General features: G+C 43.1%; 2 protein-coding genes and 1 pseudogene across 10 annotated transcripts; 1 reads left to right on the top strand and 2 right to left on the bottom strand.

Moving 5' to 3' along the window:
* Positions 1 to 205: 205 nt before the first annotated feature.
* Positions 206 to 14,156, bottom strand: LOC118394858 (vasculin-like protein 1). 3 transcript variants are annotated; one of them, XM_035788456.2, is made up of 11 exons: positions 14,008 to 14,156; positions 10,960 to 12,408; positions 10,761 to 10,875; positions 9,808 to 9,937; positions 9,323 to 9,666; positions 4,831 to 4,906; positions 4,355 to 4,713; positions 1,953 to 2,114; positions 1,613 to 1,743; positions 1,433 to 1,535; positions 206 to 723 (listed from the first exon to the last, which is right to left on the bottom strand). In XM_035788456.2, the coding sequence occupies exons 3-11, from the start codon at positions 10,818 to 10,820 to the stop codon at positions 550 to 552; spliced, it is 1,539 nt and encodes a 512-aa protein (XP_035644349.1). In that variant the 5' UTR covers positions 10,821 to 10,875; positions 10,960 to 12,408; positions 14,008 to 14,156; the 3' UTR covers positions 206 to 549. The 3 variants fall into 3 exon arrangements, with proteins under 3 accessions (XP_035644349.1, XP_035644351.1, XP_035644350.1); XM_035788458.2 differs by having other exon boundaries at positions 1,953 to 2,111; XM_035788457.2 differs by lacking the exon at positions 14,008 to 14,156 and adding an exon at positions 12,682 to 13,376.
* On the top strand, positions 13,638 to 19,370 carry LOC118394859 (transmembrane protein 69-like). Of its 7 annotated transcripts, none has more exons than XM_035788461.2 (4): positions 14,173 to 14,515; positions 14,780 to 14,828; positions 14,999 to 15,740; positions 18,223 to 19,370. In XM_035788461.2, exons 2-3 carry the CDS (start codon positions 14,787 to 14,789, stop codon positions 15,734 to 15,736), a joined length of 780 nt encoding a protein of 259 aa, XP_035644354.1. In that variant the 5' UTR covers positions 14,173 to 14,515; positions 14,780 to 14,786; the 3' UTR covers positions 15,737 to 15,740; positions 18,223 to 19,370. The 7 variants fall into 7 exon arrangements, with proteins under 7 accessions (XP_035644357.1, XP_035644356.1, XP_035644355.1 ...); XM_035788460.2 differs by lacking the exon at positions 18,223 to 19,370 and adding an exon at positions 17,765 to 17,907; XM_052463940.1 differs by lacking the exon at positions 18,223 to 19,370 and adding an exon at positions 17,768 to 17,884.
* LOC118394861 (actin-binding protein IPP-like) lies at positions 17,315 to 19,032 on the bottom strand (annotated as a pseudogene).
* Positions 19,371 to 22,352: the final 2,982 nt, after the last annotated feature.

Here is a 22,352-nt window from a genome sequence, read left to right as displayed (position 1 = left end):
GGAATGTCACAGGCATCGGGTCAGATTTGACCCCCGGAAGGTTTGTGTGCTGTAAGCAACATGGTTAACACTGTATTGAAGAAAGGGTTAGTATATCTATGGGTGGCTGGATCCATGTGATGCGATTGACCATTAACGCAATCCAGCAACTTGTTCATAGAAACAACAATCGGAACACATAACACCAAGCAAGGCCGGATTCATATTGAAACATCTCACCGTGTCAGGAACCAATTTTATTAATATCATTAATGTCGTCAGTGTCACTGAGATGAGTTAGTCTGTTTAAAGCAGAATCGGATGTGCATTGCCCTTTTCTTGACGAACACTCAGTTCCACAAAGCGAGGAGGAAGGGAAGGGGGGAGGAGGTGCAGTGAAGGAGGCAACGCAGGGAAAAAGACCTTCGCATGGGGAAGCTGAAACTTCCCCCTCCACTAGGATGTGATTGGTTGTAGCTTGTGCAAGATCAAGTCGAAACAGGTGTTCTGAAAACGAAGATAAGAGGGGGGTGTGTGTGTGTGTCGGGTTTGTTTCGTAAAGCCACTTCGTCAGGTTTTGATGCAATCGCCGACGTCATCGTCGTCCGAGGTCTGGCTGCTGCTGCTGGTTTCAGACTCTGAGCCCTCGTCATCTTCTAGGTGAGCCTCAGCCACACACCTCCAGGGGGTGAAGTGGAGGGTGACGCCTCGTGCGCCCCGGGGGAGGACCCCGTTTCTCTTCAGCTGGGAAGAACAAGAACCACCTGAGTCAGAACAAGAACCTAGACACTAACCTGGTTCTCATGCTATGTGCTTCAGACAACTCTTCCATACGACATGGGAGTGTTGGCTACAACACATACACAGGAGCCTTTTTTACACCTTGCGCTAACATGTGGTTTTCACTATGTGATCAAGTTCTGTTACGTTTACACATGGCATTAAAATGTGTCTTATTTATGACTTATGTGTCAGATTTCCTGGTCACTCCACGTATAAAAAGTATTTGAGAGATTGTTTCAAAATAATATTTTATAAATCATAAAATTAGACAATTATTTATGCCTTGACTCTGTCTTGTCAATCATTTGACTGGGCGCTATAATGATGATTTAAATGGTTTCACCATCCAGATCTTTTTACACTTGTAAGATATCCAGATACATTCCGTGCCTGACTACCTGTGGAGGGTAGTCAGAAAGATCTGATTACAATCAGTTCACAATGTCTTTTGATTGGCACCCATCTAAAAATGATGGCACAATCAGAATGTGGACAAAATCAGGACAAAGGACGCATGTCAGCGCCAGGTATAAACGGGAATTGGGTTACCTAAACACCCCGTTTTCATTCTGTACAACCACATGTCACTTCCTATGAAGTTGATAACAGTCTGTCATTGAAGATGCACATAACATATTGATGATATTGTAAGACTGCCACAAACTCGTACCTGTTCAGTTTTAGTCTGGAACTCTCTGAGCTCATCCTCTGTCAGGGGCAGGAAGCTGTCATCATTTTCTGGGTATTCCTGCCAGCCCATGGCTTTCAGTAATCTACAATGAAACAGCAAACACTGCTTAGCAGACTAATGGTGTGTGTGTGTGTGTGTGTGTGTGTGTGTCAGTCCTACCTGTGTTCTGCCTCTAGGGAGCTAGACAGGTGATCAGTGTCTGAATTGCTGAGAGAGAGGGAGTGAGGCAGGCCATTCTCATGGCAGACTCCCTGGTGGAAGGCTTTGGGCTCTGGGTTGCTGCTCTCGCCCTGAGGAGTCATGCACACCAAAGAAAAGACACCTTAATAAAAACAGGACACTTCTGCTTACATATGAACTGAGCCATGTAACGTTCCGAGCCTCTGATTCATTTTCCTCAGTCAGCCTGTGAATTTACCTTCACTTGGTTTAAATGTAAGATTTTTAAAGTTTTGGGCCTTTCTGTCCCACTTGGACATTTTTTAGGGGCGTTATGTACCTGTCCAAGAGTTCCAGGGCTGCTGCTGGAGGTCAGGTCTCCGGTGCACTCGTCCTTCAGCGTCCGCAGGAAGTCACTCTTCCTGTCTGGTCCGCGCCGCATCAGCTTTAGCCGCGACGATGGGCCAATGTCCATGGGAGGAGTCGTACTGTAGGGATGCTGCTAGACAACACAGATGTAGAGAGAGAAGAGAATGCTTAGCCCTTGCTTCTAACAGTTATGTGAACTTTTTCTCCCTTTCAGTCTCTAGGACTGGATTTGTATGGCCTGCTACAGTGCATTCAGAAAGTATTCAGACCCCAGAACAATCCAAAGTGTATTTTTGATACCGTCGCAAAGCTAACTAAAAAGTAGCATTCCCCAAGAGAGGATGGCTTTCAAATTCTTTGACGAAATGATCATGATCATTGGAAAGCAAATTACTCCTCTTCAAATCTGCATTTTTCTCCAAAGCTCAGTTGTCCTGAATCTGCACAACACTACCAGGATCTAGGATTGGAGACACTCAAGGTTTTTTAATCCTACATCTCGACACATTCAAGAAAATAATCATGGCCTCTAAAACTTCAAGCTGCATACTGGACCCTATTCCAACTAAACTACTGAAAGAGCTGCTTCCTGTGCTTGGCCCTGCTAGGTTGAACATAATAAAGGGCTCCCTAGCCACCAGATGTGTACCAAACAAACTAAAAGTGCCAGTAGTAAAGCCTCTCTTTAAAAAACCAAGCCTTGACCTAGAAAACATAAAAAACGATCGGCTTATACCGAATCTTCCATTCCTCTCAAAAAAAAATGAAAAATCTGTTGCGCAGCAACTCACTGCCTTCCTGAAGAAAAACAATGTATACAAAACGCTTCAGTCTAGTTTTAGACCCCATCATAGCGAGAGAGACTGCACTCGTGAAGGTGGTAAATGACCTTTTAATGGCGTCAGACCAAGGCTCTGCATCTGTCCTCGTGCTCCTAGACTAGAGGTCGACCGATTAATCGGAATAGCCGATTTCAAGTTTTCATAACAACAATCTGTATTTTTGGGCGGCGATATGACGATTTTTTACGTTTATTTTTTTATACCTTTATTTAACGAGGCAAGTCAGTTAAGAACACATTCTTATTTTCAATGACGGCCTAGGAACAGTGGGTTAACTGCCTCGTTCAGGGGCAGAACGACAGATTTTCACCTTGCCAGCTTGGGGGATCCAGCCCGGCCAAACTGAGCAATCAGGGGAAAAGGGCCTTTGTCAGGGAGGTGACCAAGAACCCGATGGTCACTCTGACAAAGCTCCAGAGTTCTTCTGTGGAGATGGGAGAAACTTCCAGAAGGACAACCATCTCTGTATCACTCCACCAATCAGGTCTTCCTGGTAGAGTGGCCTGACGGCCACCACACCTCAGTAAAAGGCACATTACAGCCCGCTTGGAGTTCACCAAAAGGACTCTCAGAACACATGAAACAAGATTCGCCGGTCTGATGAAACCAAGATTGAACTCTTTAGCCTGGATGCCAAGTGTCACTTATGGAGGAAACCTGGCACCATACCTATGGTGAAGCATGGGGGCAGCATCATGCTTTGGGGGATGGTTTTCAGCAGCAGGGACTGGGAGACTAGTCAGGATCGAGGGAAAGGTGAACGGAGAAATCCTTCATGAAAACCTGCTCCAGAGCGCTCAGGACCTCAGACTGGAGTGGAGGTTCACCTTTCAACAGGACAACGACCCTAAGCACACCGCCAAGACAATGCAGGAGTGGCTTTGGGACAAGTCTCTGAATGTTCTTAAGTGGCCCAGCCAGAGTCCGGAATTGAAACCGATTGAACATCTCTTGAGAGACCTGAAAATAGCTATGCAGATATGCTCTCCATCCAACCTGACAGAGCTTGAGAGGATCTGCAGAAAAGAATGGGAGAAACTCCCCAAATATAGATGGGGTAAAATTGTAGAATCATACCAAAGAAGACTCAAAGCTGTAATCGCTGCCAAAGGTGCTTCAACAAAGTACTGAGTAAAGGTTCTGAATACTTATGTAAATTCATATTTACTTTCTTTATTTTTAATACACTTGCAAAAAATTCATAAAACCTGTTTTGCTTTGTCATTATGGGGTATTGTGCGTAGATTGATGACGGGAAAAAACAATTTAATACATTTTATAATGAGGCTGTAACGTACCAAAATGTTAAGGAGTCTGAATACTTTCTGAATGTACTGTACATATAAAGTGGGTGATCAATTAGCTTAATTTCTCAGATCAAATAAAATGTCAACAAAATAATGTTACAGGAATGCTAATTTAATCCATTTCAGAATAAGGCTGTAATGTAAAACAAAATGTGGAAAAAGTACTTTCCGAATCCACTCTGAACCCTTTCATGTGTGTTAGGTGTCTGCAGAGCTGCCCTCACCTCTTTGGGGGTGTTGTGGCTTTGTAGCTGGGTGGCAGAGGCATAGGGTTTGGCTGCAGACACAGGACTGGTGAAGACAGAGTCTCGTCCTGACAAGTGGAGGCCAGGCTTAATGGAGTCCCTCACACTCTGCTTCCACTGGTGGGGTTTGGTGGTCACCAGGGCAGGCTTGGGCACCAGGTTCTTGTAGACAGAGTGGGTGGAACTAGCAATGGTGGGCAGGGTTTTACTGCTGTTGATGGGTGGGGCTCCGGAGCTGGCAAAGCTGGCAGAGAACGCAGTGCATCCTGGATCCTCTTTGGAAACCTTCTTGATCACGAGCATCTTAGACACCATCTGCTTTCCACTAGGAGGGTTCTCTGCAGATAAGGGAAGCAACAACTTGTTAGAGGGTAAGGACATGGAGATAAGGGAATGGTCTGAACTTTGAAGATGTTACTGATGTCAGCTTTCTAATGTCGAAATCAATCAATTACCCCATACTCCAGCGCGAGGAGCCAGTGGCCTCGTCTGGTTTCCAGACTTTCCAGTTGTTTCAGGGTTAAGGGAGGGCTGGGAGAAAAAACATTAAACATGATTTGTTATTATTCATTATATTGAAGTCTGTATATACTGTATATTTGCCATGATGTTTTATGTTTACCTGTACCAATGCAGACATTTTTCCCCCTAGGTCTCAATGTCACTATGCCTATTGGCCCCTTTTTTAACTAACTATTTTTCACGGACTCTATGCACACACTGGACTCCACCCACACACACAACAACACACACACACTCACCACATATACAGTGCCTTCAGAAAGTATTCATACCCCTTGACTTATTCTAAAATGCTTTGTTTTACAGCCAGAACTAAAAAAGGATTAATAATATTTTTTTCCACATACACACAATACCCATAATGACAAAGCGAAAATATGTTTGTAGAAATGTTTGTACATTTATTGTAAATTGAATACAGAAATATCTCATTTGCTTAAGTATTCACACCCGAGTCTATACATGTTAGAATTACCTTTGGCAGCGATTACAGCTGTGAGTCTACCTGGGTAAGTATCTAAGAGCTTTGCACACCTGGATTGTACAATATTTGCACATTATTATTTTTAAACTATTCAAGTTTAAAGTTTAAGTTGGTTGTTGATCATTGTTAGGCAGCCATTTTCAAGTCTTGCCATAGATTTTCAAGCCGATTGAATTACAAACCGTAACCACGCAACTCAAGAACATTTAATGTTGTCTTGCTAAGCAACTCTAGTGTATATTGGCCTTGTGTTTTAGGTTATTGTCCTGCTGAAATATGAATTTGTCTCCCAGTGTTTTTTGGAAAGCAGACTGGACCATGTTTTCCTCTAGGACTTTGCCTGTGCTTAGCTCTATTCTGTGTATTTTTATCCTAAAAAAACTCCCTTGCCCTTGCCGATGACAAGCCTACCCATAACATGATGCAGCCACCACCATACTTGAAAATATGAAGTGATGTGTTGGATTTCCCCCAAACATAAACACTTTATATTCAGGAAGTTAAGTTCATTGCTTTGCCACATTTTTACTTCAGTACCTTGATGCAAACAGGATGCATGTTTTGGGATATTTGTATTCTGTACAAGCTTCCTTCTTTTCCCGAGTGGCACAGCGGTTTAAGGCACTGCATCTCAGTGCAAGAGGCGTCACTACAGTCCCTGGTTCGTATCCAGGCTGTATTACATCCGGCCGTGATTGGGAGTCCCATAGGGCGGCGCAGTCTGGGTTTGGCCATCATTGTAAATAATAATTTGTTCTTAACTGACTTGCCTAGATAAATGAAGGTTACACACATTCCCTCAGTCATTTAGGTTAGTATTGTGGAGAAAGTACAATGTTGTTGATCCATCCTCAGTTTTCTATCACAACCATTACACTAACTGTTTTAAAGTCACCATTGACCATTTGAGGTAGGACACCTTTGTAGTGATTGGGTGTATTGATACCCCATCCAAAGTGTAATTAATAACTTCACCATACTCAAACAGATATTTAATGTCTTATTTTTTTTTACCCATCTACCAATAGGTCTTACCCAGGTAGACTCACAGCTGGTCTTGTAGCCCATTCCAGTCTTGTGTAGGTCTACAATCTTGTCCCTGACATCCTTGGAGAGCTCTTTGGTCTTGGCTATGGTGGAGAGTTTGGAATCTGATTGATTGCTTTCTGTAGACAGGTGTCTTTCGTACAGGTAACAAACTGAGATTAGGAGCACTCCCTTTAAGAGTGTGCTCCTAATCTCAGCTCGTTACCTGTATAAAAGACACCTGGGGGCCAGAAATCTTTCTGATTGAGAGACTGTTCAAATAAACCTACCATTAAAATTATAGACTGATCATTTATTTGTCAGTGGGCAAACATACAAAATCAGCAGGGGATCAAATATTTGTATCCCTCACTGTATTTACTCCTGAATGTATTTAGGTGTGCCATAACAAATGGCTTGAATACTTATTGACTCAAGTAATTTTCATTTTTTAAACTAATTTCTAAAAGTGTCTAAAAACAGAATTGCACTTTGACATTATAGAGTATTGTGTGTAGGCCAGTTTCACAAAATCTCATTTGAATATATTTTAAAATCAGGCTGTAACATAACAAAATGTGGAAAAAGTTAAGGGGTGTGAAAACTTTCTGAAGACACTGTAGGCTGCAGCTACCGTGCATTTGGAAACTATTCAGACCCCTTGACTTTTTCCACATTTTGTTAAGTTACAGCTTTATAAAATTGGATTAAAAATTGTAAAGAAAATCCTCGATATACACACAATAACGCATAACGCCAAAGCAAAAACAGGTTTGTAGAAATGTTTACAAATGTATTAAAAAATAAAAAATAAAAAAATTGGAAAAGGTCAAGGGAAAAAGGTCAATACACTGTACTGCTCCACATACACTTCTGCTAGAGCTCAGTCTATGAGTTGTTGCCTAGTCCTGTTGCCTAGTCACTTTACCCCTACCTACCTACATAGCTACCTCGTACCCCTGCACATCTACTTGCCGCACTGGTAGACTATTTGCGGGTGCTTTTTCAAATCGAGATTCTGCTGTGAGTGTAATTGACTCCAGTGAGTTAAATTTGCTGCAATGAGTGTAATCTTCTCAATATTAGGAGTTGAGAAATAAAGTTGACATCATTAGAAATATATTATTCTCTTTCATACTGTAGGTATGTAATTCCAAATTCATTTATTCTGTTGTTTCTAGCGATATTCATAAAAACATTGAAATAAAATAAATATATAAAAATGTATATATACAGTACTAGTCAAAGGTTTTGAAACATCTACTCATTCCAGGGTTTTTCTTTATTTTTTACTATTTTCTACATTGAAACATAATAGTGAAGACATCTAAACTATGAAATAATACATATGGAATCATGAAGTAACCAAAAAAGTGTTGAACAAATCAAAATATATTTTATATTCTTCAAAGTAGCCACCCTTTAGCCCTGATGACAGCTTTGCACACTCTTCGCATTCTCTCAACCAGCTTCATGAGGTAGTCACTTGGAATGCATTTCAATTCACAGGTGTGCCTTGTTAAAAGTTAATTTGTGGAATTATATTCCTTCTTAATGCGTTTGAGCCAATCACTTGTGTTGTGACAAGGTAGGGGTGGTTTACCGAGCCATATTTGGTAAAATACCAAGTCCATATTATGGCAAGAACAGCTCAAATAAGCAAAGAGAAACGACAGTCCATCATTACTTTAAGAAATGAAGGTCAGTCAATTCGGAAAATGTCAAGAACTTTGAAAGTTTCTTCAAGTCCAGTCGCAAAAACCATCAAGCGCTATGATGAAACTGGCTCTCATGAGGACCGCCACAGGAAAGGAAGACCCAGAGTTACCTCTGCTACAGAGGATAAGTTCATTAGAGTTACCAGCCTGAGAAATCGTCTGCACCTCAGATTGCAGCCCAAATAAATACTTCAAGTAACAGACATTTCACATATCAACTGTTCAGAGCAGACTGCGTGAATCAGCCCTTCATCGACAAATTGCTGCAAAGAAACCACTACTAAAGGACACCAATAAGAAGAAGAGACTTGCTTGGGCCAAGAAACATAAGCAATGGACAGTAGACCGGTGGAAATTTGAGATTTTTGGTTCCAACCACCATGTATTTGTGAGACAGAGTAGGTGAACGGATTATCTCTGCATGTGTAGTTCACACCGTGAAGCATGGAGGATGAGGTGTGATGGTGTTGGGGTGCTTTGCTGGTGACACTGTGATTTATTTACAATTCAAGGCACACTTAACCAGCATGGCTACCACAGCATTCTACAGTGATACGCCATCCCATCTGGTTTGCGCTTCGTGGGAGTATCGTTTGTTTTTCAACAGGACAATGACCCAACACACCTCCAGGCGGTGTAAGGGCTATTTGACCAAGGAGAGTTACCCAACCTCAACCCAATTGAAATGGTTTGGGATGAGTTAGACCACAGAGTGAAGGAAAAGCAGCCAAGAAGTGCTCAGCATATGTGGGAACTCCTTCAAGACTGTTGGAAAAGCATTCCAGGTGAAGCTGGTTGAGAGAATGCCAAGAGTGTGCAAAGCTGTCATCAAGGCGAAGTGTGGCCACTTAAAATATTTTTTAAACCACATAATGCAGAACCATTTCTACTGTTCAAGTTTGCAGTTGTTGATTCTGCTTGTGAGGAGATGACCATGCCTCTGAGTGACACTGATGGAAGAGATGGAGGGTGCAGCTTCCCATTTGACATAATGGGAAGGCTCCTTTATCATAATATGATTTTACCGTGAAAATATTGTGAAACACTATATTTCAATTATTACTGCAGATATATTATGGACATTTTCTGAAATTACAAAGCAAAAATTCTACATGTAGCTCCTGTAATGCCTTTGCTAACTTTGCTTAAAATGATACAGTGTGTTCAGAGGGGTTCGAGAATGAGATTACTACTCACAAAGTCCTCTTCCACAAATTTCAGCTTGTCCTCCCCGCTGCGTTCCTCATTGGGGAACTTGTCCTGGTAGGGGGTCCTGGGGGCGCCCTTGCGGGGATGGAAGTTGCCGTTGCGCTGCCGGTGCCCCCCCTGCCTGTCCCTGTCCGCTCCTCCGGGCCCGGTGCGTTTGGTGTGGCGCCCCTGGTGGTGGTGCCCGTCCTGCACCCCCCTTGGTGCCCCGTGCCATGTGGGAGGAGCCTCCTTCCAGCAGGGCACACCCGCCAGGCCACCATGCCCCCCCTTTGCCACCCCAGAGTCCACAGAGTCATGCCTTAGGAGGAGAGAAGGCTGCTGCCACCCATCACCTACAGACCCAGACAGGAACATAGACGGGTTAATACTATGGAACACAAAACAAACACTGCTCTTATACGCGAGCTGTCAACATACTAGAGGTGAAAATACGTTTTTGGGGGCGCACAGGGGGTTAGGATCATCAGGGTTACCTGCGGGGGAGTGCAGGGGCCCGTTGTTGAAGAAGCCGTCGGAGGAGTTGTGTCTGCGGCGGCTCACAGCAGCACGGCTGTTCCGGTGGTAATGGGGGTTGCCATGCTTCTCGAGGCTGGCTGCAGGGGACTAGACACAAAAAAAAGTCAGTGAAGTAAAATCCATCTGTTCCCAGATTATAACTCTAGTCCTCTAGTATCCACACACACACACACACACACACACACACACACACACACACACTTTCAGGGGTGGGAAACAGGAAGCCATCTCCCACACCAAACTCTACACATATAATCTGATTTCGTTAGCAGCAGAATATCACACGGAAACATAATACACATATCTATGTAATATACAGTAACGTAGACCTTAAGCAGCTTAGGTTTGGTGTTTATGTAATAACTTGGTGTAGTCCATTAGTCACCACTATCAGATTGATCTTACTGGACTGCCACTGACCAAGGTTGAGGTCTGTGTCCACACCACAGACAAGTAATTCGGCTGGTACACCCTGAAAGTCACCTGGTATAGGCTACACCCGGTCTACGCCAAGCTCTTGCTTAGAGTACAAAAACACAGATCTCATTTAGCTACAGAGCTGAATCTCAACCATGTGTCTAGTAGCTCCAAGAGCAAGACAACACCACACCGAGCTCTCCTGCCTTTCACACCTACACACATTTATCTTTCCTTTTCTAGTGCTTTCACTTACCACACTAAGAAAACACATTTCTATCACAGAGCCTGGAAGATAGGCACTCGTTGAGGAACAAATATCTCTGGTACACAGTATTCACTGATTCAATGCCACTTACTTGCGTTTCTCCTGTCTGTTTCCCCTCAGTACACACAGTATCTTTCCTGAACCCTGTGCTGATTGCAGTCAGTCTGCCCACGATCGGCCTGCCCCTGGCTGCACGCCCGCACGTACACACACACAGGAGCTCACCTTGGCAGGCTGGGGCGTGGAGAAGTTAAGCCAGGCAGGGACAAAGTCATGCTGCGCCATTTAGGTCCAGTGTCTCCAGTCAGTGGATCGAGGCATCAAACCTCATGGCAAAGATCTGACAGAGAAAAATTAATGAGAAATCTTAGACTTTGGGGAAAAAAGAAACAACACATTGTTGCATAAAACGTATCATTATTACCCCAGAGTCTTTGGCTCTGAAGTCCTCTCCTCCTCCCGGTCTCTCCCTCCTCTGCGGGCTAATTCTCTCTGGCCCGCTCACAGGCACACCACTGGTCTTAGACTCAGAGTGTGTGATGGGGAGCAGCACCCCACTGCCGAGCCCTCCTCCTCCAGGACAGAACAGCCCCTTTCCCCAGTCCCAGACCCTGTCGTCCAGGGTGAAGTGTTGGGAGACGGGTCACAGGGTTCTGAGATGATCTGGAATGGTGATCCAGAGGCCTGGGGTTGATTCAAGGGTTCGTTACCCTGGAGGGATTTGATGGCTGTGGACTTCCCAAACAATTTTAACACGTGGTTTGAGCTGGGGAAGTTGCGTGTGGCAGTTTTTTGGGGAGCGCTGTTACCCCCACCCACCCCCCCCCAATTCTTCCTGATCACTCTACTGAAGCAGGTAGGATTCTTTGTCAGGGGCAGAGACACAAAGTCAGCTTAATCTTTGTTGTGAAACTGAAGGTTCTGATTGGCGGGCTCAGTAGATTGGAAGGTGAATTGTCCAATGGGAGAGGCAGCTGCAGGTTGTCTGGTGAGATTTGACACTGGGGTATTGATCCCGGTCAATGTGAACAGGATAGTTCCACAATGACATCAGAAGAGGGGTGGAAGGAGGTTCTAGCTCTTCTCCCACCACTATAAGTGCCAGCTCTTAGACCAAGACTCACCTTTTACAGAGTCATTTTAAGCTCTACCCAAACATATGCAGAAAATAAATTGATTCAGAGAAATATTTTTTATTCCAATGGTCACTGAAAACCACAGCTCACCTCATTGAACTGGTGAAAAGGCTGTCCAGGGTTGAAGGGAAAAAAGGTGTCTAGTATTAAAGTCACATGACAGTAAAGGCAGTAGAATCCACTGTTACATTTCTGACATCTTCAATCGAGGTCAGTGAAATTTTGATACTGCAGAACAATGCATTATAATGCTGTTTTTCAGTGCATGCTAAAGACAATGGTGCCTAAATGGCTGGTTCGACCTGTTGCTTTCTTCATCCGTCTTATTATATCTGTATCTGTTAACTGCCGGTAGAATAATCCGTGGTTGTGCGGTTGCAGGAGGAGAGTGCAATAGTTCAGATTTCATAGATGAGTGAGCTTTTAGACGATATAACAGCAATCTCTTACAAACACAATGCCCTGTGTCACAACACACCTGGGACTCCTTTGTTGAAATATAAAAATACACTTTCCCATAAACGAGGGAACCTCAAGTGAAAAACACAAATGTCTTCCTTCAAAGCAAAAGAAAGCGTAGGAACATATGGAGAATGTCACAGATAATTTGTCAACGTAATCATTTTGTTGAAGATTCTGAGCTTTTCACAACACAAAAGACAGGTGCTATGCAGTTAATCCAAGTATTTTCAGTCCTCTTGTAGTGTTGCTTTCACATGCACTTCTGGAGACCCAACCTGCAAAAAGAAAACAGAAATAGCGTTAGTTCAGAAACCGACAACAAATACTTTTGAATCTCAGGCACACCGGTAAGGTTGTAGTGCATGTGGCCATTGCCTCAGCCTATAAGTTTCTTCAGTCATGTTTACGGCACAGTGTACTAGCCCAGACGCTCGGTCTGAACATTAACATGCATCGCTTGCAGTATGGTTTCGGAAGGGTAAGGACCATATCTTTCATATCAGCTAGAAATCATTTTCTAAAAACAAAAAGGTTCAATTGATACACACCTTGATAGGGTTAGTGTTCCCACACTACCATATCTCCATGTTACAGCGCCGAACACCTGTGTGTAAGCATAACTCGGAAAAGTGTAGCTTCGTTGGATGGAGGCACCCATAGCTGTATGGATCTGTGCAAACCTCCTACAGTAAGTATCTTTTTTTATTGAAGGATTCTTTCTCGCTGATGAAAGAGAAGGGCCATATGTTCTGAAAGCCATATCGCAAGTGATGACTATTGAAGTTTCTAAATGTTAAAATAGTGTAGGGATTGTAGTTCACGAGGCAGTTGTGGGTGAAGCTAATGGCTGAGAGCTGTTGGGAGAAGGCAGAATTCTGCCTGGAGTTTGATAGCTAAGTTGGTATTGCATGTCAAATTTGATGAAACGTGCTCCCAGAACATCTTTGATAAACCCACAAACAGAAAGCAAGCATGTTGCAATGGTGCTAAAAAAACACACACACAATCAAAGCCATGTTATACTCAGCTTTCTCCCTTATATAACTGCAAGCTTTGATCAAATATGTATACCAGTCTAAAAATACTCTAGACCTAAACACTCAGCTCCTAATCTAAATAAGGCACAGTGAGTGACTGTGTTCTAAACTGCTAGCTAAGTCCTGCGAACCACAGCATGTCATCATGAGTGACCGAGGCTGCAGTACTTCCTGAAGACAAATCAATAAACATCCTGTATAGCACTGTGATATGTTGCCCAATGGCTTCCATGGTGTATTAAGTGGACCAAGTTATTACTCTAATTGCAAAGTAAAATTGCTTGAGAGCAATTGATGAAGCACTGCCAGCTGTGAAGGACACATTCAGTGATGCACCAATTCACAATCACTGGAATGACTTTTGACTTGAAGCAATGGACTGTCTTAATTAACATGTGTCGACAAGATCTAAATTCTTGACAGCAAGTTGACAACTGATTTGGTCCGATTCTGAAAGCAAAAACGTTGATCACTGCTAAATAATTAGCTAGTTAGTTCCCTTGAAACTTTTTGTAACGTTCACCAAGTTGTTAGCGAGCTACAGAAACGTTAGAAGCTAGCAAGTCAACTAGCTAGCTAAATATCTAATATTAGTTAGCTACATTAGCTTGCACAACTACTACTCAGTCCCGAACTACTGTTAAAGACATACCATATAGTTATGCAACAGAGTAACTTAAATTGTTTATAATATTGCTTGTCACATTTCTGCAAATAGAGGTAAACAGACCTTCGTTAGAACAAGACGGTTTCAAAATGGCTACCTTTAGCCCACACGGGGATTCGCGTGTTAGCTAGTTAGCTTGCGATATTTGATATGATGATGCCAAAACATACCTGCAAGATGTTCATCAATAAATATTATACAAAATATATTTAGACGTAATATTCCATCGATGATTAGCATTGAAATACTTTCTTCCTGTTATGTGCCTCTAGATGAAGAGGCGTTCTGGTGTTTGTTTGGGTTTTTGGAGCGCGTTCGCGCAGCTTAATGGGGGTACGTTCAAGTTCTTGAAAATAATATTGCCGCCTGGCGCGTTGCGTGGTGTGTTTCAAAGTGAACAGGAGCGTGGAAAAAAACTTAAACAAATAAAAACGGTGATGCAGCTTAGAAACAAACTAGAGTTACATCGAAATTGTCCGTTTACACTAACTAGTACAACAAAAACAAAATACTAGCTACATATTTGTGATATTGAACGCTACTCACGAGCTCCCAGACGCTCTATTAATCAAATCTTGTGGACATCGAACATTCGCCAGACACTGTGAATCGAGAAAACGACCTTACACCCCTGCTATGGCTAACTTTTAGGTGGACTGTACCGCGTGAAGATCAAGGGTGAAACGGATCATATACATTTCTAAACGTTATAAAATTACATTTGCAAAGGCTTTTGTTTAAACACATCTATTATTGTGGGTAGCTAACGCGTTAGCTAATGCTGAAGAGGTCAAAGCTAACCAACAGAGCTAACTAACTAAACCAACTTGATTTTGTAAAATATTGCATTACGAAATGCGTATTAATGTATGCCAATCACATGTGAAACTGGCTTTACATTCCTTATGTTCTAAAATGTGCATGCGCCTCTTTTCCTTTCAGATTGAAAATGTTCTCATTTGCATTGAAAAGGCACTTCAATCCCTGTGTGGTAAGAATACACATTACATCAGTTATGTGACGCCATAATATTGGTCTATCTTTTGTCCATTTGATCTGGAACAAATAGCCAAAAACATCTGGGTTATCTGTACCAGAATAGAGGCACAGATCATGTAAAACCCTACTGAGAAATGCATTTGCAACTGTCTTTATTCTCAGGGTCCATCATGGCGATCTCTGCAGTGGGTACTCAGTGGGTCCAGCTGCATGGTGAAGAGGGAATGTTTTTACACCAGTTCCAACCCCTTGTTGTCTCCACAAGTTCCCACGGCAACGTCACTACTGTTCCCGAGACTAGCCTCCTCCAGGCTTCTGAGCCTCAGGTCCCTAAGCTTCTCTGCCTCTTTGCTCTGCCAGGGTCACCCCGTGCCCACGGCCCCTGGGAGAAGACAGGAGAACCAACAGCGCCTCAGCATGAAAGCCCTGGCCTATGCGCCTAAGCCTGCTTTGTACCTCGGCTTCTCCGGCCTCCTTCCATTCCTGGGTGCCCCCCTCCTGATGGCTGTGACCCAGTCCTACCTCCCTGAGGTGGCCTACGCCCAGGTGGTCTACGGGGCTTCAATCGTGTCCTTCCTGGGTGGGGCCCGCTGGGGCTTTGCCCTGCCTGAGGGGAGCCCTGCCCAGCCCGACTGGATGAACCTTGGCAACAGTGTGGTGCCCTCCCTGCTGGCCTGGCTGGCTCTGCTCTGCAGAGACAACATCACAGAGGGAGCCCTTGTGGTCATCATGGGGCTAGGCCTGGCCCTGCACTATGACCTCACACTGCTGCCTGGTTACCCCGGCTGGTTCAAAGCCATGAGAACCATACTCACTCTGGTGGCTACCTTTTCCCTGGTGGCCACACTGACATTGCAGAAGATGTGCCCGGAGAAGAAGATCAAGGCACAAGATAATTGACTAGGTAATTACTAAGGGATATTAAAGTGAGCACTTGAAAGCTAAATTCTCTCATTGTGAACAGTGGAACTGACCATTGTGGGATTTGTTCAGTAGGAGCAAACAGGGAGAAAACATTTTTTTTTAAATGGAAATGGTGCGACGCAACAAACCTTTCCAATAAAATACATTTTCACTGGATTTCCTTTTAATCAATGTGCTACTTAGACACTTCTGTACCTCAACAGGGGAGTGGTGAAATACAATTTCACGTTGTAATCTAGTGCCGCTGCTGAAATGAAGGTGATACAAGCTCATTCCAACCAAGGGGACATTTCTCAGTGTTTTAAAATGGTGACTACTGTGTACTGACTAAAAAGGCACTGATATTTACAGTGGCGTTATATGGCTGCATTTCAGTCAATGAGCCATATTAAACAAATACTGAGTGCAACAGTTGTACTAGAGTAATTGCAACTTAAAACATAAACTTTTAGTGATCGTTTAACAAATGCCGTAAGCACAGCAGAATGTTACTGTAAGGTTAGCATTTCCAACCATAAGAGTTTGACATGAGGACCACAAGTAACATTTAGCTCGTAGTAGCTTCTGCTTCTGTCATCAAGTGCAGTACAAGGTTTTAATACAACTCTGTGTAGACACATGAAGCCCATCGCACTAGCAGTCAGTCTACCTTCAGTCGACATGGATAATGGACAACTCCCATGTAAGTTAATAGTTTTGGTGTTAATTTGAAATGTGACACTCAAAGTGCACAGGTTGAAACAATTGATAGGATGTCAGTGACAGACAGCTATCCCATTCTCAATAACGGACAAACATCCTTTACACTTATGTAAAAACGTAATGTTCCTGAAAGTACCAATGTTTAAGTCCACACAAATTAGCAGAGAAAATACAGTAAACAATGAAAGCTATTTACCCTCCAGAAACACTGGAGCAGGAAGTATATTACTGAGTGATGGAGACAGACAGGTCTGCCATGTAACTGACGGAGTAGCTAGCTCATTTGAATCAACAGTCTCCCGGTTGGTAGTCTCCCAGTCATCTGTTTGTCTGTGTACAATGAACTTCTAGTTCAGTTACATAAAAGCAATAAACTATCCAAAATAACAGAACAATCCAAACATTCTGAAATCCATCAATTCCCCTGCGAAACCACAGAAAGTGATTTGCCTTGTATTTTGCAAAGACCAAACTGTTCTAGCTAGAAAAAGGCTCTGTTCATACTCTGTGAGATGATGAAAAAAGTATTCTGAGTCGCACCCTCTATTGGCTATATGAGTACAATATGGGAAATAACAGAATTCGATTCTCCTGCAGCATTCTGCCACTGCTGTTCAAAAGTTAAAACACATTGCTGGTGAAGGCTATGTTGACAATGAACTCGAGGACTCGTCTTTGATGTGGCTCCATCGTCTTCCCAATCTCTGATCCAACCCAACCACCTGCAGAAACACAGTAGTGAGGAGACATCATGGTGATGTCATTATCTTGTCCATAGACTCTTTTTTTTTTTAATCCCAAAAGAAAGACTTGGACACGGTTATAATTTCAATAATCAGCAGGGCAACAATGTAGATTGGGGGGTATTTTAATGGTGCAAGAAATAAATGAGAATTTCTTGATGAATAAGTAAAAAATAAGAAAGATCCTGCTTGACAAATCAGGAGTATCATTCCATCTCATCACCTATGTACTTGAAGAGTCTCTGTGGGGAGAGCAGGGGGAACTGGGTACAGCACCTCCACCATGTTTCTTCCTCTTGGCCATTTCCTGTAAGACCCAGTCCATGGCTGCCATGAATACCTGGTACTTATCTTCGATCCGCAACTCCTCGCTCCGCAGCAGCTTCACCAGCTGGTCCTTGGACAGGCCCCAGACAGGCCCCAGAACTCATCCAACACACACACACACACACACACACACCTAAAGGTCAGATGTTCCAATTGTGATTTTTGTTCGTTGGAGCAAGTGTTATAACAGGTTGGGAACAGGCTATTCACTGTTTTTGTTACACACACTCAGCAGATTGGAATGAGATGGAAGGGGAAAGAGATAATCTGAAGACAGACAGATGGAGGAAGAAAAATACTGTGTAGCACCTCCAGAAAGTGTACATGGACATAGTTCTCAGTGAACTCCAGCATGTCCATGCAGGCGATCTGCTCCAGGAACTGGTGTAACCCCGCACAGTTGGACAGGTCCATGTGGCTCTTGAGGAACTCTCCCACAGATAGACACCACCTCACTCAGCTTCAGCATGTCTGCTGCCACCATCAGCTCCTGCATGTTCTGCACCGTCACATGAATCGTGCCTGGACGGATTCAGTTCAAAGAAACACAAAGACATCTGTATTATATACTGTTTTGTGTATGAGCACTACTGTACACTACACACACAGTAAATGGTACATTTCATGACAGGGCAAAGCTGTGTATATGAAGTCCAGCAGGACCTCAAACATCTGTGCCTCCACCCCCAGGATCTGGACCTCCTCCTTGTCCGCCTCGCTCATCCATCCAGAGAACAGAACAGAAAAGTAGGGGCTTGCTGGCAGCCAGGACCAGCTTATGGACACTGAACACCCGGCCTCCCAGCAGTAGCCTGACGTCACAGAAGTCTGCCCGGAGACGAATCTTATTCATCTGGGCCAGGATGCGGTCCGACACAAACAGTGCCTGCTCAGGGGACTGGGTCGTCACACCAGCTGCAGATATGTCACCGCCACCGTAGACCCTGCTCCCAGGGGTCTCTGTCACCAGGACAGAGACAGGGGTGGTGTCACAGAGACTGTACACACATGCTACTGGACTCAAGGGAGAAGAGTACAAGAAACATGAAAGATGACACAATCTCAAACATATACATATATGTAACATGCTGGTATATGATAACAAACACCATCATAATGATTCAAGTGCCAAATATGTTCTCCTGCTGTTCTGCCTGTTGCTTTTGTCTTCAACTGTGTTTTTGTATTCTTATCTCCTTTAAAGTTAAAGTCATGCATATAACTGCATGTATCAATCACCAAAAAGTCCCTTGTCTTTATATCATCACCACCATCTGATCTGGTTATAACTGTAAATCGGCTCATGACAACATCTTTCCTATAAAGCAAACATAATTTAGCAGGCGCGCTACATTTCTGCGGGTATGTGAGAGATGGGGTCAGATCATTTTATTATTTGAGTGGAAAATCATGACAATCGAAAATGCTGAAATGGAACCTTTTCTTCACAAAGAAAATATAATACACCAACCTGCACAGTTTCTTGCAAATCGTCCTCATTTTCTCTAGTTAGCTAGCTAGTTACTGCAGGCAACTTCCACATACTTTTCTGGATCGACGGTCTTGAGTTTAATGACTAGGCCTGATTAAGCAAATACCAAACGTCTAATCACATCAACACCACGAGACGGCAGCATTGCCTTTAGTGTGCAAGTGAAACATCACAATCGGCAGCAATAAGGGCCTGGCCCAAAGATGCTGGAACCAAAAGCCTGCTTTGCTGCCTGCTTGCCTACCAACATGCAGGTCACAACCATAGTTAACACATGATAATTCTGCATGTCGTAGTACTTGGTCATAAGAGAAGCAATAAATGCCCAGTTTGCAATATCCCTCCCTATCTGCATTCTGTTTGTTATTGTCTAAGACTGAAAGTGCTGTTGATAGTTAAATGGCAGGGCGAAGAGAATGAGTGTTTTTAATTGAGCTGGGCAGGTCATGGCCTCTTCATGCACATAGGGCCAAATTCAGACTTCAAATCAAAGTTTATTTTGTCACTTACACAGATTAGCAGATGTTAAAGCAAGTGCATTGAAATGCATGTGTTTTTATCTCAGGCAGTGCAGTAAATGTCTAACTGTACAATACAAATACACAAATATACCCTCCCAAGGAAGAAGAAACAAGAAATTAAGAAACATCAGAACGAGCAATAACAAAACAAGAAATGTCAGAGTCCGGAATATAAATATGTGGTGTGTGTATAGACAATTTGGACAATATACAAGTAGAAAAAAAGGTATGTACAGCAGTAGTTATATAGGATGAGCTATGTCGAGAATACAGTATGTACAGTGCATTTAGAAAGGATTCTAAAATTGATTAAATTATATTTAATGATCAGTCTACATACGATACCCCATAATGACAAAGTGAAAACAGGTTTATAGACATTTTTGCAAATGTATAAAATAAAATTATATATATTTACATAAGTATTCAGACCCTTTGGTATGAAACTCAACATTGAGCTCAGATGCATCCTGCTTCCATTGATCATCCTTGAAATGTTTCTACAACTTAATTGGAGTCCACCTGTGGTAACTTCAATTGATTAGACAGGATTTGTAAAAGCACACACCTGTCTATGTAAGGTCCCACAGTTGACAACGCATGTCAGAGCAAAAACCAAGCCATGAGGTTAAAGGAATTATCCCTAGAGCTCCGAGACAGGATTGCGTCGAGGCTCAGATCTGGGGATGGGTACCAAAACATTTCTGCAGCATTGAAGGTCCCCAAGAACACAGTGGCCTCCATCATTCTTAAATGGAAGAAGTTTGGGACCACCAAGACTCTTCCTAGAGCTGGCCGCCCGGCCAAACCCGATGGTGACCAATAATCTGATGGTCACTATGACAGAGCTCCAGAGTTCCTCTGTGGAGATGGGAGAACTTTCCAGAAGGACAACCATCTCTGCAGCACTTCACCGATCAGTCCTTTATGGTAGAGTGGCCAGACAGAAGCCACTCCTCAATAAAAGGCACATGACAGCCTGCTTGGAGTTTGCCAAAAGGCACCTAAATTACTCAGACCGTGAGAAACAAGATTCTCCAGTCTGATGAAACCAAGAATAAACTCTTTGGCCTGGATACCAAGCGTCACGTCTGGAAGAAACCTGCCACCTTCCCTACAGTGAAGCATGGTGTTGGGGTAGGTTCCTTGTTCCTTGTCAGTCATTGGCTTATTGGTGAAATCAGCAGTCAGACAATATCTTCTTTAAGTAAATCAATCAAACCTTTATTAATGCAATTGCAGACAGAAGTTGACAATGGAAACACAGCACGAATGTTTCAGAGTAAGTTCTGCTAAATAAAAGTCAAAGTTGCTTTAATATACTTGCACTTGACCCATAGTGGTGTAGCTGCCTATGTCAACACCTTCTACCCATGAGACCAAGCCCCTGCATATACAGTTATACAAACTTGCAGGAGAAAACAATAGTCCAGTGTTTTCTAAGGGCTCAGCAGTAATGTTCCATTCATGTGTGGCTTAAAGTGGTATGTCTGACTTGTCTCTTATCTATTTATTCCTCTGCAGGGGTCTGTGTCTATGTATCTCTTTAAGCCTTAAAACGCTTTCCAACAGACCTCCTATTTTGACTGCAATGGCTCACACATCTGCTCAGACCGTTTCTACAAGAGGCAGAGACTAGAGAAGAACTGTGGAACAGTATTAAACCTTATAATGCATATATTTCTAATCTGTGGTCCATGACCCTATGCATGTAGTATATGGGGAGAGGGTCTTATACCTATTCCCCTTCTATTAATACAATATAAGCATAATCAATTATTATAATACATTAATAATTTGGTGCAGCCCCTATCATGACCCCAAGGTGACCCCCATCAGCAGCATCATGCTGTGGGGATGGTTTTTCAGCGGCAGGGACCGGGAGACTAGTCCGGATCGAGGGAAAGATGAACGGCGCAAAGTGCAGAGAGATTCTTGATGAAAACCTGCTCCAGAGTGCTCAGGACCTCAGACTGGGGCGAAGGTACACCTTCCAACAGGACAATGACCCTAAGCTCACAGCCAAGACAACGCAGGAGTGGCTTCGTGACAAGTCTCTGAATGTCCTTGAGTGACCCAGTCAGAGCCCAGACTTGAACCTTGATCGGACATCTCTGGAGAGATCTGAAAATAGCTATGCAGCAACGCTCCCCATCCAACCTGACAGAGCTTGAGAGGATCTTCAGAGAAGAATGAGAGAAACTGCCCAAATACAGGTGTTCCAGGCTTGTAGTGTCATACCCAAGAAGACCTGAAGCTGTAATCACTGCCAAAGGTGCTTCAACAAAGTACTGAGTAAAGGGTCTGAATACTTATGTAAATGTGATATTTCAGGTTTTAATTTGAATACATTTGCAATAAATTCTAAAACCTTGTTTTTGCTTTGTCATTGTGGGGTATTGTGTGTAGATTGATAAGGGGGGGAAAACAATTTAATACATTTTAGAATAAGGTTGTAACAATATGTGGAAAATGTCAAGGGGTCTGAATACTTTCTGAATGCACTGTACTTCCTGAATGCATTGTATATAGTGAGTGATCAATTAGTTTAATTTCTCAGATCAAATAAAATCAACAAAATAATGTTGCAGGAATGCTAATTGTATCTTTTTCTAACTACAATAAACATTATGTGAACATTATTAATGTGAGCAGTGTTCAGTGACTCTATGTACATGGAGCAGCAGTCTCTAAGGTGCAGGGTAGTTTACCGGGTGGTAGCTGGCTAATGACAGTGTCTAAGGTGCAGGGCAGGGTACCGGATGGAGGCCAGCTAGTGATGACTGTTCAACGGTCTGATGGCCTGG

This window comes from Oncorhynchus keta, chromosome 15 (assembly GCF_023373465.1).
Source record: "Oncorhynchus keta strain PuntledgeMale-10-30-2019 chromosome 15, Oket_V2, whole genome shotgun sequence".
Taxonomy (NCBI): domain Eukaryota; kingdom Metazoa; phylum Chordata; class Actinopteri; order Salmoniformes; family Salmonidae; genus Oncorhynchus; species Oncorhynchus keta.
The sequence above is the reverse complement of the archived record's forward strand: the minus strand, read 5'-3'. Positions and strand labels throughout refer to the sequence as shown.